The 20346-nt window shown below is 36.1% G+C and overlaps 1 protein-coding gene across 1 annotated transcript; it reads left to right on the plus strand.

The window, feature by feature from the left end:
- Window positions 1–17686: 17686 nt before the first annotated feature.
- On the plus strand, window positions 17687–19527 carry LOC127075570 (MLP-like protein 28). The gene is made up of 2 exons (XM_051017032.1): window positions 17687–17971; window positions 19029–19527. The coding sequence occupies exons 1-2, from the start codon at window positions 17785–17787 to the stop codon at window positions 19313–19315; spliced, it is 474 nt and encodes a 157-aa protein (XP_050872989.1). The 5' UTR covers window positions 17687–17784; the 3' UTR covers window positions 19316–19527.
- Window positions 19528–20346: the final 819 nt, after the last annotated feature.

Raw genomic sequence — 20346 nt, forward strand, 5'->3', positions numbered from 1 at the left:
GAATGCAATCTCTTCAAAGTATGGGATTAATGTCAACACCCGCTCTCGATAAGGGATGAGATTCGGATGTTTAGTGTCCCATTCTCCTTTGATATGACTGATTACTAAGGCTGAGTCTCCGTACACACTCAAAAACTTGATTCTCAGGTCTATAGCAGCTCTGAGTCCCAAAATACATGCTTCATACTCAGCCATATTATTGGTACAATCAAAACATAGTCTAGCAGTGAAAGGCGTATGGCAACCCTTGGGAGAAATAATTACAACACCAACACCATTACCCAATGCATTAGAAGATCCGTCAAAAACCATAGTCCATCGGGATCCCAGTTTGGGTCCTTCATCTGGTCCAGGTTCTTCATAATCAGTAACAAGCATGACATCCTCATCTAGGAACTCAAAATTCATAGATTGGTAATCATCAACTGCTTGATGAGCCAAATGATCAGCTAACACGCTTCCTTTGATTGCTTTCTGAGTAGTATATTGGATATCATACTCTGTTAAAATCATCTGCCATCTTGCTATTCTTCCGGAGAGGGCAGGTTTCTCAAATATATATTTGATAGGATCCATCTTAGAAATCAATAAAGTGGTATGATTCAACATATACTGTCTTAGTCGGCGAGTAGCCCAAGCCAAAGCACAACAAGTTTTCTCGAGCAATGAGTATCTTGTTTCACAGTCGGTAAACTTTTTGCTAAGGTAGTATATGGCATGCTCTTTTCGACCAGACTCGTCATGTTGCCCCAACACACACCCCATTGAATTTTCTAACATGGTCAAATACATGATTAAAGGTCTTCCTTCAACTGGTGGCATCAGAATTGGAGGTTCTTGGAGATACTTCTTGATTTTGTCAAAAGCTCCTTGACATTAATCATTCCATATCATCTCTTGATTTTTCCTCAGTAATTTGAAGATGGGTTTGCAGGTAGCAGTCAAATGGGAGATAAATCGGGCAATGTAATTCAAGCGTCCCAAGAAACCTCTGACTTCTTTATCCGTACGGGGAACCGGCATTTCTTGAATAGCCCTCACCTTAGCCGGGTCAACCTCAATTCCTTTACCACTGACAATAAAGCCCAAGAGTTTACCGGATCTTACTCCAAAGGTGCATTTGTTCGGGTTCAATCTCAACTTGTACCTCTTCAACCTCTCAAACAGTTTGTATAAATGATCGAGATGTTCTTCTTCAGTATGAGATCTGGCTATCATGTCATCCACATATACCTCTATTTCATGATGGATCATATCATGGAACAAAACCACCATAGCACGCTGGTATGTTGCCCCTGCATTCATTAAACCGAATGGCATTACTTTGTAACAGAAAGTGCCCCATTGCGTCACAAACGTAGTTTTCTCCATGTCTTCAGGTACCATCTTAATCTGGTTATAACCTGAGAATCCATCCATGAATGAGAATACCTTGTGTTGAGCGGTGTTATCTACCAGAACATCAATGTGCGGAAGTGGAAAGTCATCTTTGGGACTCGCTTTATTCAAATCTTTGTAATCTACACACATTCGCACCTTACCATCCTTCTTTGGCACTGGTACCACATTAGCAACCCATTGAGGATAAGAAGTAACAGCCAGAAAACCTGCATCAAATTGTTTTATAACCTCGGCTTTGATTTTCTCAGACATTTCAGGACGCATGCGACGAACCTTTTGCTTAACAGGATGACAATCTTCCTTCATTGGCAAACGATGCACTACTATATCAGTATCCAGTCCTGGCATGTCTTCATAAGACCAAGCAAAAATCTCTATATAGTCATGTAACATCTGAATCAATCTTTCTTTGACACTGTTTCCCAAGCCTGCTCCTATTTTGACTTCTTTCTTGTCTACTTCAGTACCCAGATTTATAATTTCAATTGATTCCTCATGCGGCTGTATAGTCTTTTCTTCTTGCAGTAACAGTCTGGCAAGCTCTCCAGGTACTTCACAATCTTCCTCACTTCCATCCTCGGCTTGGTAGATCGGATTTTCAAAGTCATAATGAACAGTAGCAGAATTATTATCAACAGGATCCAGAGTGGATATGGATCTGCAATTTGTTACGTGAGTGTGTGTAAGAAAGCATAGCTTGTTTAAAAAGATGACAGGAAAGATAAAGAGCGCAATATTTGAATGCAAAAAGTCCATTGATTTATTGAATGTGGATATGCTTATGAAAATGACAAAACCCTTAACAAATCAACTATTTGTGCCCCGGGTATAGGCACAATGCTTTAAGAAGTTCAATTGTAAAAAATTAAAAATTTGCAACACTAAAATAGGCAATAACAATTACTCCCGACTAAAGGAAATCGGGATAGTGTCTTCAGCCTTCCAATTATTGAGTCCATCACCAATTGTTGGGAAAATCCAGCTATCCAAGTCGCAATCGCTATCCACATCTTCTACAGCATTAATCTGATCTTTGACTAGCTTTTCAGAGCTAAACCCCAGGCCAAATTTATTAGACTTGTACGGTACATCGATCAGTTGACCCCAGCCAGTACGACCACAATCTTTGACCACGACTTGAGCGTCTTTCAGAGAAGTCATAGCAGGAGGAGCACGAATAACCTTGGGCACACGGGAAGTTGTCTTAAGGACAGGACTGGTCGGAGGAACTACTTCAAATGACTGAGAAGGAGTCTCAAAGAACTCACCATCCATCTCGACGTATCTGAAGGTATGTACACTACTGACAATATACTCTTCTTCTCCACACACAGTGACAATCTTACCCTCTATTGGATACCTCAGCTTTTAATGGAGAGACGAAGCTACAGCACTTGCCTCATGAATCCAAGGGCGTCCCAGCAAGCAAGAATAGGCAGGACGAATGTTCATTACGTGAAAGGTAGTGTTGAAGACTTGAGGTCCTATCTTGATAGGGAGAACCACTTCACCATGGACAACACTCTTCGCACCATCATAAGCACGCACCACAACGTCACTAGGTTTCAGTTCAATGCTTTTACAGTCAAGTTTATCGAGCACAACTTTCGGTAGCACATTCAAAGAAGAGCCATTATCGATCAACACATGAGACAAGGTGATCCCCTTACACTCAATGGAGATATGCAGAGCTTTATTGTGATTCTTTCCTGCTGGTGTCAGGTCAGCATCGGAAAAGCCTAGGCCATTGTCAACAGCCAAGTTAGCAACATAATTTTCGAACTGATCGACAGATGTCTCCTGAGGTACATGAGCAGTTTTCAAGAATTTTATCAATGCATTGCCATGAGATTCAGAAGATAACAACAAGGATAACATCGAAATTTTAGACGGAGTATGCCCCAGCTGTTCTACCACATCAAAATCACTCTTACGGATGATCTTCAGCATTTCTTCCATTTCTTGTTTGGTAGCATCTTCGGTAGTAACTTCGACTGGTGTCTTTGACTGAGAAGGATTGATTACTGGTTCCTTTCCTCGAGTTTCAGGGACTGGAGGTGAGATTTCTGGAGAAAAGATCCTTCCGCTTCGAGTAATTTTACTAGTCCCAACAATGTCAACGTCATTAGGATTAGCAGAATTATGATCTTGCTTTATGTCGTGGATGTAAACATCACCTCCATAATTCCACGGAATGGCTTTGCTTGAGGAATACGGTACTGGGCCAGGTGCAGTAATAATTAGGGGAGCTACCTTGGGCTCAGCAGTAATCTTCACAGGCACTCTAGTAGCGGTAATCTTCACTGGAACTTTGGACCTAGCAATCACAGATATTTCTTCAATGGGGTTCTCCACCTTAGGAATCTTTTCTAAGAGAATTGTACGATCATCCATCAGCCGTTGAATACCATTCCTCAACTTCAAGCAATCATTGGGTCGGAGTATACAGAGATCGCAATTTTCAGCACAACCTGGAAATAAACCAGCTTGCAATAAATTCTTCTTGATGATCAGGAGAGGAGATGCTAAGTCAGCTACATTAGTAATGTGAGAATTGTCATCCACAACATTAACAGTCTTGTCATGATTAGGCATAGGAGCAGTGATGACATTAGGAGTCTCTGGAGGATCAAATTCAATTTCTCCAGTGTCGATCATATCCTGAATCTTATTCTTCAACAACCAACAATCGTTTGTATAATGCCCGGGGCTATCGGAGTGATATGCACACCTGGCATTGGGATTATAATGAGGAGAAGTAGTGTTGGGATTTGTAGGAGGATCTCTGAGGGTAATTAAATTTGCTTTTAGCATACCCTGCAGTGCTTGTGCTAAAGTCATATTGATCTTGGTAAACTGCCTTCTTGGCTTGTCTTGTTTGTGTTGGAAGTTTTGAGATGGTTGTGCTGCAATTGTAACTGCTCCAACAATATGGTCACGATTTTTCTTGTTATGACCCTTTTGACCGTACACAGCATTTGATTCATTCTTCCTCTTATATGACTTTTTGGTGCTTGCAGAGGTAGCCACCTGTATCTTTCCACTTCGAATGCCACTTTCAACACGTTCACCTGTTAATATAAGTTCAGTGAAACCCGATGAGGAACTTCCCAATAGATGGCTGTAGAATGGGCCAGTCAGTGTACCCATGAACAAGTCCACTAATTCTCGATCAGTCATAGGGGGTTTGACTCTGCCAGCCAAGTCTCTCCATTTTTGAGCATATTCTTTGAAGCTTTCTTTAGACCCCATAGTCATATTCTGCAATTGTAGCCGAGTAGGCGCCAATTCAGAATTATACTGGTAGTGCTTGTAGAAAGTTGTCGCTAAATCAGTCCAGGTGCGGATGTTAGAGCTCTCGAGCTGATAATACCACTCTAACTGTGTGCCAGACAGACTCTCTTGGAAGAAATGGATCCATAGCTTCCTATCAGTGGTATACGGCTGAATCTTTCTCACGTAAGCTCTCAGATGCATCTGAGGACAAGACGCACCATCATACTTAGTGAAAGTGGGGACCTTGAATTTGCGGGGAATGACCACCTCAGAGACCAGACCTAAGCCTTCGAAATCCAGACCGGGCGCCTTCTGACCCTCCATAGCTAGCATGCGTTCTTCCAGCAACTTATACTTATCATCTTTTGGAGAGTACTGTTCATTTTCATAATCTTCATCGTCGTCCTCAAGGTTGAAGGGATCAACATTCTCCTCTTCCGAATCATTTTCTGTCTCCTCTTCTTGATCCTTCGGAATTCTAATCTTGACTCCTGCGGCCTGTCCTTTAAGCCTTCTTCCCGGGTTAATGTAACTCACAGCTTTCTTGTCTTTCTTCTTCTCGAGCAAGAGGGCCTTCAGCTCCTCCTGCCCCTTGGATAAGTTCAAGATCATCTCCTGGAATTGAGCATTCTGAGAACATTGATCCTTTAGAATACCTGTTATGCGATGTTATGTTATGCTATGCAATGTATGAAATGTTTTCAAGGACTTTTGGAATTTAACTTTGCGTAAACCACCAAAAAGGGGAACTTTTATTAATAATTTCTTTAATCAATGTTCATTACAAAAAATACTAAAAATACAATGAAAGTTCAAGTCTCCCAGGGACGGCTTCTTTTTGGGCGGAGATATGCATTGAGTCTTCGTTCCTCATTAAGCTGGTTGGTGAGCTCTAATACCTTCTTCCTTTCTGCCCCGAACTGAGTTTCAAAAGTATCCCTTTCCTCTCTCAACTGGATCCAGGATTTCTTCAATTCTTCAACATTGGTAGGCATATCTGGATAAGGAATGATCTGAGGGGCACCTCCTTCCACTTTTGGTTCGACAATCAGAGGTCCGATTGCAAGATATGGCATGGTAAGCTCACGAGCTCTGGCGCGTACCCATCTGAGATAAGGTTCCATAGGAATAGAGTTTTTCTGTCCTAAAGTACTTCTTTTCACCATGCCTCAAGCTCGTACAAACCTTTGACGGAGACCTTGAGAGTCGTTGTCATAGTCAAACACAATGCCTTGAATAATTATTTCATGTGGACCATCTCTTCAGGCATAACCAAACTGACGTAGGGCTAAAGCAGGATTATAAGTAATACCTCCTCTTATCCCCAGGAGTGGTACGCTAGAGAATTCTCCACAACGGTCAATGATGATAACAATTTCTTTGGGTTGGGGACACCAATGGATGTCTGAATGTGAGAGCGACATTATCCTTTGAGACCATTTCAACTTTTGCTCATTCTTCAAGACTGATTGAGGAAGGTGCGAAATAAACCACCTAGATAATAAAGGTACGCAGCACATGAGAGTCCCTTGCCTTTTCATAGTACGAGTGTGAAGGGAATGCAAAATGTCTCCAAGCAAGGTGGGCACAGGGTTACGAGTGAGAAATATCTTAACAGCATTCATGTCTATGAATTGATCCGGATTAGGAAATAGCACCAAACCATAGATTAGTAGCGCTAGAACATCTTCGAAAGCATGGACATTCATAACTTTTAGGAATTCTCGGGCCTTATTTATCAGAAATTTGGCAAGTAAACCCTTAACTCCACTTCTTGTTACCCAATTAGTTTCAATGTCGGACTTTGTCACGTGTAAAGCCGCGGCAACTTCTTCAGACTTCGGAATCTTTTCTAAACCACTGAAAGGTGTTTGATCAAGGATAGGTATCCCAAGCAGCCTGGAGAATTCTTCTAATGTGGGTACCAACTGATAATCTGGGAAGGTGAAGCAATGATGTTTAGGATCGAAGAACTGGAATAGAACTCTCATCATATCTTCTTTGAAACCGGTGGTAACTAAATTGAGGAGAGAACCATGTTTCTTGATGAACTGAGCATGATTGGGAAGTTCTGACACTAAATTCTTGAGTTGAGGAGAGATCGCTACAAGATTGATCCGGATGGTCTTCCTGGAAGCCATAGCCTGTTTAATAGAGCAAAGTTAAATCCCTAAGTCCTTGAAATGGTTAGTACAATGTCATGATGTCATGATGTCATGATGTTATGATGTTATGATGTTATGATGTTAAGTAAGTCACAAACACAAACAAGTCACACAGCAATCATTCCTAGGTTTTAAGGCTTGCATGAGTTCCATAGGTAAGTAACCTCCCCACTGAAGTTTGGTTGATTCCACCTGTCCTAGAATAGTAACCGGGTTCTAGAAGGATCTCAAATCATCAACCTTTCCTTAAGTCCACTTCAGTGCAACACCAAGCGGTTGACCAAAATTTCCCTAAAGTCCAATCTCAAAGAGTGTAGTATCGAGTATCAACCAACCCCAGTCGGAACCGAAGTCAGTTATCTCACTACTTTCTAATGGCTAGGATGAGTCAATTAGGGTTCTAAAGGTCTGGTTAATGCTTTGATGACACCACGCAGACGCCAAATTTTTCCTCAAGTAAACATGAGGAACATCAGGACATCTAAAGTGTCACATTAACCGTAGCCATCATTGTAACCATTCCAGTATACGCCGGACAGTCGCGATGATCTCTTGCTCCTTACCTAAGGTACACTAGATCCGGGTGTAGGATCTTTCACTCAAGCATAGAATACCCAAATAATCCCTTAAAAGCAAATCAGACAAAGAAACAATTCGAAAACATATGTGATCTTATCTTTAAGGTAACCTCTCTTTTTAAGTCCCCAGCAGAGTCGCCAGTTCTGTTATACGGTGAACTGACTTTTGTGTTTTGCTTTGAAAAGCAATGTCGCGGATAGCAAGAGTCGTCACCGACTTTTCTTTTATCCAATAAGGAAAGGCGGAAAAGAACAGGAAAGACCTTGATTAGATTTTGAGTTCGGGAGGTACATTATACAAAGGGAAGGTGTTAGCACCCTTTGTATCCATGGTTATCCATGGGCTCTTAATTGCTTAGCTCACTTATGTTTTCCTTGTTCGAGAAAGTGTTTGAGAAATGTGGTGTGTTTAGAAAATATTTTGAAAGGAGAGTTTAACTTTATAATGATTCTTGTACGAATGTATACAAAGTTTTTATCTCGTTTGATTTTGAAATATGTTTAGAAAAATATAACTCGACGATGATTCTGGTGAGAATGTATACCAAGTGGTGATTTTCTAAAAGATGTTTTGAAAAGTGGGAGGTGTGAAAAGTTTTTTAAGCTGCGAGCAAGCATTTAAGAGTTATACTTAACCAAGGTCTTTATAGGTATTTCTTATCCTTAGGAGGGTAAAACTGTCCTTACTATTGAGAAGTAAGTAGTCTTATCCTTTGGATGTAAAGGGACATCGTAGGGTCGTCGATTGGTCAATGAAGGCAACATTTGTAAGGATACCTTAGCATTCGAAGGGACGATCATCATTTAACCGTAGGCTACCACGAAGGGTCATCGAGGGACAAAGTCATGTATTCGAAGGCAACATTCGAGGGACTATGATGATTTAACCGAAGGGTATCCTTACATTCGCGGGACATGGCCGTAATATCGTAAGGCAACAAAGAGAGGGCCCAAATCATATGTTCGAAGGCAATGTAATCAGTCAAGTAATTAAAATGAATCTTCACAAGGGTATCCCACAAATAAAGTGGAATACCTAGCAAGCTGTCTCTTCAGGAGTATGTGAACCCTCACAAAAATTCAACAAACGGGTTAGAATACCAAGCTAGGGTGCAACCAAGAGTTGCACCAAATAAAAGAATCACAACAATAATAGTGTCAGGCAAACAACGTGTAAATGCAATAGAAAACATGTCAATCAAGTACAGAACAGATTAGAATGCAAATGGAAAAAAAACAAATATTGTCTTGTTCGCTACTGCCTCGCCTAGCGAAGGCTTGGTGAAGCCTCGCTACATGCTCGCTCAGCGAAGTGTTGGCGAACGGCTGCGGGTTTTGGGTTCTTCTTTGATAACAGTGCGATTTCAGGAACCCCAAACCCTTTGGAATCCATTACAGAAATTACATGGTTAAGCATTCAAGATATCGTGTTACACATTCATGCATACTTAAACCCATAGGCAAAACCTAATGATACATTTGGAAATTCAATCATAATGCCTCATGTATTTGAAGATGTCAAATTAGGAGCATAAAATTAGTGGGGGGTGTGGCAAACCTGTTTGCAATTAAGTTGGGCGGAGGTAACCTTTGTGCAGATGAGTTTCCTTCGGGGTATCCGGGGGTTACTCTGAATTCTCTTTGTTAGCCTCCAGGATTTTTCTGGTTGCCTCTGTTAGGGTTTGCTTGTTCCCTCTCTGTCCACCGTCTGTCTATCCGTCTCTCCGTATCCGTCCCTTTCTGTGTATGAAGTTTTGGTATTTATAATAATTGTGTCTTGGTGGGCTCAGAATTAAGCCCAAAATTTTCTGGTATTTCGTGGGCTCGCTAGGCGAGTGAGGTAGCGAAGGGTTCGCTAGGCGAGCAGCTAGCGAAGGATTCCAGTACCTAATTCATCAAAACTCGCTGGAGCGAGGAATGACGCGTGGGCTTCGCCTAGCGAAGGATTTGCTCGCCTAGCGAGCATGCCAGTTTAGGTCATCTTCTGGGTTTGGTAACCTGTGCGTTGGACCCTTGTTCCTTTAACATGAATGTTTTAAAAATGAATTAGAATGTCTTGAAAAATGTCCTGAAAACTTAACGGGCAAATTTTGGGGTATGACACACCGCATGTACCAAGAAGAGGTACATTGGAGAGTTCACCACAAGAGTCGATAATCTGCACACCATCATATACACGGTTGTACCAAAAGATATCATCATTAGTGAGATACATAAGTCTCGTGGACCACCGTAGACATCCTTTGTTCTCCTTGAAGGCGAGCGTGTGAGGCAAGTGCGAAATAAACCACTTGTACAACAGAGGCAAACAACACACAATGGTACCACCGCCCTTTGCATTCCTCATATGCAAAGAGAAATAAGTGTCACCCAACAGAATAGGAACGGGATTAAGAGTAGAGAAAATCCTAATGGCGTTCATATCCACAAACTTGTCGATGTTGGGGAATAACACTAGCCCATAGATGAGAAGTACAAATATGGCCTCAAAGGCGTCCTCACTCATGGCCTTCCCAAACATAGTAGCTTGATCAATGAGGAAATCAGACGGGAGACCTTGAATTCCACCTTTGGTAGTCATATGAGCACCAATAATAGATTCATCTATACGCAATAGATCAGCAATCTCTTGAGAAGAAGGAACTCTCTCCAAGCCACTGAACGGCAACAGGTCTAGGATAGGTATGCCCACAAGATAGGCATACTCCTCAAGCGTGGGCAAAAGCTGGAAATCCGGAAAAGTGAAGCAACGGTACAAGGGATCATAGAACTGCACCAACACACTCATTAGACCTTCATCCACTTGAGTAGCCAGAATAGACAGAAGCTTCCCATGACGAGCCTTGAATTCCAAGGGATCTAATACATAGGATGTCAAACTCCTTAACTCTTTCAAGTCGGGTTGTCTGAGACTGTACTTCTTTGTATTCCTTCTTTGCTTATCCATGTCGGAAAATTTGCAAATAGACCTCTTAAGTTCCTTGAAAGTTTTCTCATTGTTGATGATATGAATGTGTATGAATGCATGAACGCATGGATGCAACAATCACACTCAAGGATCAAGCAAATCACACCATACAGAGGTCATGGGATGAATCAAGTCATCCTTAATATCAATCATCCATTTTGCTGGATTATGGTTTACACCTTATCAACACCCAAGTTCCATTGATATTAAGGATACACAAGAACGGATCAACCATGAATCAAGGGTTTGTTGCGAGTCGCGAGCATGGAGTCTTGGTTAAGAACCACCCAAAGGGAGTGTACTATGGTTAAACCTGACAATCATGTTCTACAAGAGGTTCCCATAGTCATCATCCCATCTTTCGGATATTAACGGATAAACGACTACTGATATTCCAAAAATATTCTCAAGAGAGACTCTTATGAGTGTAGTATCGCGTAACAATCGTATCAAATCTTACACTTGAACGATCTTTGCACTACGTCCTAAAAATAGGCCAAGATGGGCGTGGTAAACTAAGGTCCTTGGCTTCTAAGGCATATATTGGAAAGAGTAATGCCTAACCACGACTACTCGTGTGACATTATTGATCCCAACATAACCTCCACCAAGTGAATGGGCTTGCAAGTCAACTTGCTAAGGAATAACTCCACACAAGTCAACAAGACTATGCCATTCTCCTATCCTAAGTGCACTCGAGTTCGGGTATAGAACTCATCTCACAAAGATCACCAAGCATACAAGGAATTAATATTCAAATAATTCAATCATTACATACAATACAGTAATCCCAAATTGCACAAAAATATGTCACAAAGCAATATACCATACAATACAACAAATATGAAAAGTAGGCAAAACCCACTAGGCAAATGACCGTCCCCAGCAGAGTCACCACTTTTCTGTAGCGGGGTATTCGTTACCATTAGAGATATTGACTAAATCCAAGGTAAACCATACAAGTCGAGTCGCCACCGCACTTCTATTTATCCAAAGGAATGGTTAGAAAGCGAACAAAAACCTAAAAGTTTTATCGAATCAAAAACTAATAAAAATGTCAGAGATCTGGGTAAGGGGGTTGGTTATGCAATGGGAAGGTTTTAAGCACCCAAAACATCCTAGGTACTCCTAGGGAGCCCTTTTCATAAGTGTTGTTCTAGTCTAAGGGGTGTAGGTATATCTAAAGTACTATTTACTAAAAGGAAGGTTAAAAGAAAATGACTCGCAAGGATGTCGCATCCACTGCCTACGTATCTCATCTGAGTATGAGAATCAGAGTCTTCGTAGCTCGGCTACCTATGGGTTAAAGAGAAGTGTGCTCGGTAAGACATCGCGTCTTATGCCTACGTATCTCATATGGAATGAGAATCAGAGTAAAACGTAGTTCGGCTAACTAGGGGTTAAGGATTGCCATCTGAACATGGACTTACAAAAGAGGACACCATCTGTGTCAAAGGAGGGTGGGCAGTGTGTTCAACGTCCTAGCAGTAGGTGTCGCAGCTCGCTGAATCGAGTCTTAGGCAGTTACCTCTTTGCAATAGAACGAACTAGCATGCCACAAGATCGGAGACGCACAGAAGGTCTAAAAGTGGGGAAGCTCTGCTCTAGAGTTGTCATGCAATATGGACCTATGTGTTAGGATTTACAAAGGGGAACATCTACCTAATGTTAGAATGCAAAGAATAAGGGAATTCTACCTATGTTATCATACAAAGGGTTCTACCTAATGGGTGCTACCTAAACGGAACAAGATTCGACGGATGGAGCGCGGAGAGGAGTTACGGATAAGGGTAGATGGCGATGCCAGAGGCAATTGACTTACAGGTAGATGGCGATGCCTGAGGCAATCGACTTATAAGAGGATGGATGAATGCGTGTTGGTTCTGTTAAGTTTTGAAAATGATTACTCGATGTTGGATCGAGCTTTTGATCTTATTTTGAAATGGTTATCGGATGTTCGTTTTAATTCTTGTATTAACAGGTGACTAAATAAATAAAGAAATAAATATTATACACTTTATGGGAGAGGGGTACATTTGTTATGAATGGGGATTGTTCATGGCAAACAAACAATAAGAATATATGCCTCATACATCATACAAGTAGGCAACAATTATCAATCAGATCGGATAAATAAACAATATATAATCAAACCAAAGAATGAAATAATGGAGCATTTAAACAATGCATGGGAGTATGAACATGTTAAATAATCAAGCAATAGAAAGCATGAATGAGAGAAACAAGTATAAAAGATAACAGATGAATCAAACAGATGAAAATATGCACACGAAGGGTCCACTAAATAATTTAATCAGGAAATGAGGTAAGGGCCAAATAAAATCAAGGTAAAAGACCTCTAATACATGGCATATGAGATGAACGAGGGAGGATCAAAAGATCTCTTCAATTGCCATAAGCAATCCCTAAGTCAAACATCGATCATAAAGAAGTCAACTGAAAATTCAAGTCAACTTAAAAAATAACAAATAAATAGCAAATTAATCAAGAAAATTATGAAAAATTAAACTAACTAAGGTGGGGTCAATACGTCATTATCCCCAAAAAATATTTTAAAAATAATGAAAATTGGTACGTGAATTAATTAAAATAAAACAGAAGTCAAATTAAAAGTCAACCAACCAAACTGGGTCTAAAATAAATCCAAAATAAATTGAAAATGTGAAATAAAATTACAAGAAAAGGTCAGGTTGACCATGAGACAGTGGTCAACCTTCATCCCAAAATTCAAATGCTAACAATAATTTTAAGTCATAAAAATAAAATCAATAAAAAAGGGTGTGTTAAAATGGACCATTTAGAATAAATAATTAAAATAAAATATTAATATTAAAAAAATACGAAAATAAAAATTATATAAAATTAAGTAAAATGTTAAGAAAAGTGAAAAATACTTTTGGGTAATTTTATGGACGAAGAAAATATTTTAAATAAGAAAAAGAAATATGAAAATGGAAGGATTAATGGTGATGAACATGGTAAGCAAGCGTAGATATATCAAAACATGGCCATGGAAGAGATGATTACCTAATGGAAAATAGAAGTGGAATGGAATCTGATATATGATGAAGCTTTGCCTCCTTGCCACGAAATTCCAATGCTCCTTTAGGGTTAGGGTTTCAGCTTCTTAAATAGGGTGGATTAGGTGTTCTCAAAGGCTTTTTAATAAGTGATTTATCCATAACAATAAAAGTGTGAAGTGAGGTATAAAATATTGTTATTTTGGGCCAAACTTAAGTGAATGGATGTCCAATGCATGGCCAAAAGAGGTAAAAAAACGTGACTGGTTTGTGCAGCATGCTTAGAAAATCTGATTGGGCCAGCCAGACCCAAAATCTGCCTAGAAAATCAAGTCATGGTGCCCACTTTAAATGAATGTATCTCTCAAACCATGGATCTAAATGATATGATTCCAAAATGATGTGAAAGAGAACATGGAAAGGTACAATTGTTGTGAAGAAAGTATTTTCAAATAATGCCTTGAAGTGCAAGAAAACTGGCCAAGAAGTCTTGACAAATTTTGAAGATTTTGGACTTAGAAATTTTTCTATGTGTCCTAAAAAAATGTCTCACTTTGACTAAGCATAACTTTCTCAATTCTAATCCAAATGGAGCAAACTTTATATATATAGAAAGCTTGGAACAAGAGGAACAACTTTCATGTTGGAGAAAGTTTCAAATGGAGCTTTTATCTTGATGCAGAATGGGCTAAAAGTGAGTGCAACGATCATGAAAACTTGCCCTAAATGTAAAGTCAACCATTTCCAAATTAAGTAACTTTTCCAATTCCTGATTAAATGATGAATCCATGATCCAACCTTGATCAAATTTCACATGTAGGATACCCTAGGCATGGATTTTGAGATTCCACTCTCAAAATGTCAGGAGCTGACTTTTCTGGCCCCACAATTGACTTTTCCCAAACTGTCTGATTCCTGGTTCCATTGATCAATTGAAGCACTTCTAGCTCAAATAAAGAGATGATTTTTTGTATGTAGACCCTTGTGGACTTATGGAGGGCCATGGAAAAGAGTTTCACCCAAAGAATCAAAAATAAACTGATTTTATACCAAACCCTAGTTTTAGGGCAAAATGATCAGGAACTGATTGCACTGATTGCCAATGGATCTTTCTGAGATAATTGTGAATCTTCCTAGGCCAAGATGCCTCTCTAATCATGACATGGATGAGATCCTCTACTTCCAACCAAACATTTCCTGTTGCAGGTAGCCATGAAACCCTAATTTCTGATTAAATCCAGATGAACACCCTGATAGCTTTGAATCCTTCACTGATGAACTGAGGACCATAATAAGATACTTGAACCCCCCTAAGACCCTTGAGACTTGTATACTTAGAAAATGAAGTCCAATTCTCAATCTTGCTTTGTGCGGGCTCCTTCTGTTAAGGAGTGATCGATCAAAACCTGATCTCCATGTCACTAATGCAGTATGCAATGAGTATGACCTAATATGATGCTAATGAAGTGTAAAACATAATCCCATGCTTCCAGAAAAAATGAAGGATAAATTTTGGGGTATTACATTATGGATCATTGGATCCAATTAGAGTACGATTTATAAATAATTCCACTAAAAACATTGAAGAATACTTAACATCACGATAATCGGATGGGAAAGAATGTTACTTAGCACAATTCCTCAATAAGTGAGTGGTTTTAAAATTATGCTTTCTTTATTAAATTTAGTTTTCATGTTTTACCATATACTAATTATATATGCTTCTATTGTTCATTCAAAGAACATTGTCAATTGATCATCATATATCTTTAGACGAATATGGTAAATACACTATGTTTGTTAGACATAGAACTTGATTCTACGATGAAATAAATTTTTACTAGGTAACTTTATTTTTATAAGAATTTTTTGTGAAATTTTATCTTTGACTCTGTAATTATCTTAGTGTGTAATATTTTAAAATCATTTTCAATATACAGGATTGTCGAGAGGCCGTATAGGTTGAATAACTCTAGAAAAAAACTCACATTTTGTGAGCTCAAGATAAATGGCTTATATATATATATATATATATATATATATATATATATATATATATATATATATATATATATATATATATATATATATATATATATATATATATATATATATATATATATATATATATATATATATATATATATTCATGAAATCTGTAAATTTGTAGACGAGGAGAAAAGTAAAGAGATATAAGTGTAGGTACTAATAAAACACGTGATTAACATCGTCTCTACCGACATTGTTGATTCATGGAATCAGGTATGTAATATCATGAAATATTTTCAATATCATATTAATTTTCTATTATAATTCAAATCACGTGATATTCATTCTTTTCACTTGTTTATGTAGACATTTAACGGCAGAACACCTCTCTCTACCGAAGACTTAGACGATGTCCGTAGACGTTGGGCATTTATTTTTAATGTGTTAGTTGAAAAGGAAGGGAGTGATATTTATAATGATTAATTTAATATATATATATATATATATATATATATATATATATATATATATATATATATATATATATATATATATATATATATATATATATATATATATATATATATATATATATATATATATATATATATATACATATATATGTTTGTAATATTCAGTTAAAATAAATACAGATTTGTAATATATGGAGAGATAAAATAAAGTAAAATAAAAACAAAGTATTTAATCATGGTTATTTATACATACTGTTGTTATAGATAGAGCGTAAAATATTATTAATCATACATTCAGTAGGCTTCACACCCATTACCATTCATTTTATATCATAACGGTTGTATATTTTGACTGTTGTGATATATAACGTGCTACCTAATTTATCACAATGGTCCAACACCCGTGGTGAAAAGCATCATATTTACAATAAAACCTACCTCACAACGGTTGTTTGGACGTGGTTGTATCCATTTTCCAATCGTTATGATATGTGTTTTCCATAGTAGTGACTTCATAAAGTATTGTTTCATAGACCCATCCAAAATTCAATTTAAACAATGGGTGGGGATCAAACGCTATCCAGACGTACATACAAAATAAGTTGATTGATGAGAACAAAGAATGTTACATGAATCTGTTTTACCATTGCGTACATATATATTAATTTGTGTTTCGTGTTATAAATCAATTTTATACATATTATTAATTAGTCTGAATGTTTATGCATTATTAGTTCATGTGTTAAGGTATTAATTTTATCAGTATACATGTAATTTTTTATATTTGTTAAGTTAATGTTGTTTTTGCTATAAACTTATCATAATTTAATTTTTGTTCAAATTATAGGTGTTTAACGACCGAACATCATTTCCACAAGAAGATATATATGACATCGGCTCACATTGGACCGGTTGCTTCCTATCCTTTTATGAATCTCAACAACATTAGTTTTTCTTAGTTGTTGTAAATATTGTGTATAGATTTTCTGTTATACTTCTATTTTGTTTTGTCATTATATGACTATGTATTCAAATATGTATAGGTATCTTGGTGTACCATTTTTTATATGTGTACATTTGGTTTTGTAAACAATGTAATTTGATATACCGTGTATATTTAGTTTTCATGCGGCTTTCATTACCTCACATGTGAAACGGAGATAAAATCTCTTTTTTAGTCCAGATAAAATGTGTTTTTTTTTTGTAGTAATGCGCTTTATTTCTAGAATTTTATTTTATTATGATTATTTATTTTAATAAATATTTTCGCTAAGAATTGAATCATAGATAAGCAAATTATGTGTATGTTTGGTTTGATTTTTGGAATACCAAAAATAATTTTAGAGTTGTATAATTGATTTTTGAGTGATTTTGAGATATTTTGTTCTTTTAAAGTAGAATTGACTGTGTCTCTAAAATTGATTCAACTTGAAATTAGAATTTGAAACATCTAAATTTAAACGTGATTTTTATATTAAAATTGAATATTCAACTCATTTTCACATAATTTATACAAATCATTTTAGATAATCATTTTTAATTAAAATCAATTTTACCAAAATAATTTATTGAAAATCACTTTCTTTTATCGTATAATAATTTTATATCTATTTAATTCAACTAAAACATATTTGTTCATAAAGTCCACTCACTTAAAAAAAGTGAGTTTAACTATTAAATAATTTAATAAAAAATTTAAGTAAATGCTGGCATCACATGGTGGGAGAGCAACATAAATAAAGTAGGTGGCCGTAAAATTAATTTGTTTGGTACAGTTTTATTTGTATAGTGTCATCAAATTTTTATTAAAGCCACGAGGTTGCATACATTATCCTCATATCATAGCATCTATTTTCTTTCTTCTATTATTACATATTTAGTTTCTTCTCAAAAATGGTGCTAGCTGGTAAGCTTAGCACTGAACTTGGTATCAAAACACCCGCTGATAAGTTTTACAAACTATTTGCATCAGAACTTCACGAAGTGCAAGTCCATTGTGAAAGAGTTCATCATACCAAACTTCATGAAGGTGAAGATTGGCATGACACTGATACAGTTAAACACTGGACTTATGTCATAGGTAATTTATCATGCCAACCAAATCATCTTGTTTGACTATATTTTTCAATCATTAAGTTTATATATTTGTGGAAAATATTATTAGACGTGTTGTCATATTACCGACTTACATTTATTCTAACTTTTTAGAAAATTTTAAAATGATCTTCACTTCATTAGATTATTTAGCTGCATACCATGATGTGCTTAAATTTTTTTTTTTCTATCCAGCTAAAATAATTTCTTGTATAAATATTGTTTGAACTTTAAATTTTGTTTCGATTTTAGGTGAACCACGAAATCTAATTTGTTAAACTTTTTATATAAAAATGGACAAGCTTGATATAGATAATTTACTTACAATATACAAATTTTATTGTTTATTTAGTATAATATATAGATAAAAAATTTAATTCATTTTATTAGTATGTTAGTCATTTTAAATTAAAAATAAAATTAAAAATACATCATTAATTTCTCAGATCTTTTCCTTTAAAAAAAGGATGTGATCCACAAATGGTAATTTTTGCGGTTCATAAATTCACCAAAATTATTTTCTTTCACACGGTATAAATAATGTCTATGCTAGTTAAAGACAAGTTGAAAATACTAGTTTATTGACTTTTCTTTTTTGGCTTTTGCACTTTTTACAAACCATGATTCTAAAAAGATTATTATTCGTTGGAAATGTTTCCGGTTGATAAGATAGGTAACATGCATCTTGTCAATATAATTAACGAGAAAGTTTTCTAACATAACTTGAGCCAGTAATTTTATTTTAATGAGATAGAAATTCCTTTTTGATTATTATTATGACTTATATGAAATTGGTGTAGGGTAGTTATGGTAGGTTTGTTCTATATAATTATAACTTCTAATAAATTGAATAATTATCGTAACTAATTTGAATAATTACTCTAACTATATTAATTAATCAAGTGAAACTTGTGGAATAAGTTTGATTTCTCTAATTTGTTTTTGGTGTAATATTTCTCCATAAGTTGGAGAATAATTACTTATGTCATAGCTTCAATTATTTATATTTTTCTTGGTATTAATTAGCCGTGACATGACAACAGGTGGTGAGGTACACACATGTTATGAGAGTATTGAAGAAGTTGATGAAAAGAACAAAAAGAACACATGGAAGCTGTTTGGTGGAGAAATAGATAAGCACTATAAGGCCTTTAAGCTCACTCTTGAAGTAGTTGATAAGGCTGATGGCACTGCTGTTGCTAAATGGACTGTTGAATATGAGAAAATCAATGAGGATATTCATCCTCCAAATGGATGGATGGACTATCTTAACCAATGCACTAGAGATATTGATGGTCATCTTATCAAAAGAGAAAACGTTGCTATATGAGTCATTCAGGCATTATAGTAATTAAATAAAGAGAGTGTTTAATTATTATTAGCGTGATGTTTGTAATGACATGCATGTAACCTATATAAGCATGCATGTTTACTTCTCTTGATGCTTCCTTTGTATGGAATAAATGTGTCGGTCATGTCATGATGAATGGGTCTTATTATATTATTGTTGTAATGCAAATTAAATATTTCTGAATTATATAAGTTTGGTGTGCCAAATAACACATTAACTATAGTAGGTAGTATATGTTGGATAATTATTTAATTAATTAAACGTGGATTAATATAATTAATTATTAAAAATTATAATATGATTAATGGTTGTAATACAAGTTATTATTTAATTGAGTTTTGTGCTTGAATGAACCGTGATAGGTTGAATTATTCAGTTATATTTAATGAGAGGTCTATGCATCTGTCTAACTATTTAATAATTGTCTCATTAGACGATTAATATACTTTAAAAAAAATTAGATGTCACGAAGATAATAATCTTTTTATAACCACTCACTCTCCAATTCAAAAAAAAATAACTCGTTTTTATTATTCTTGATTATTCTATAAAATTATAATATACTATAAATTTATCTCTATCTAATTCTTTTAAATCTATCAATTATATTCAAAAGACAAATAGACATATTTTAAGGGTATTGTTGAATACTATAACCCTAATGTTCTTTATATTTTATGAGTTTGTTGAATATGATTACATTAATGTGTTTTTATTAAAGTAGTAATGTAATCGATTATTTTTCTGAATATGATTACATTAATGCTTTCATTAATAAATAAGTTTATTTTGTGAATGTATCTGTTATAAATTATTAATAATTAATAATTTTGAATGTGTTTTAAAATGATAAGAAATTATGTAAGTGAAGATTATTTTTTTAATTCAAAAATATGTAACACATGTGAAGTGTTGCAGTAGACCGTTTGTATTTTAAATTCAGAAATAGACAATATACTACTACAAATAATATATTTCATGACAAAACTATCACTTCACCCAACCAAAAA

Source organism: Lathyrus oleraceus, chromosome 4 (genome assembly GCF_024323335.1).
Source record: "Lathyrus oleraceus cultivar Zhongwan6 chromosome 4, CAAS_Psat_ZW6_1.0, whole genome shotgun sequence".
NCBI classification, from domain to species: domain Eukaryota; kingdom Viridiplantae; phylum Streptophyta; class Magnoliopsida; order Fabales; family Fabaceae; genus Lathyrus; species Lathyrus oleraceus.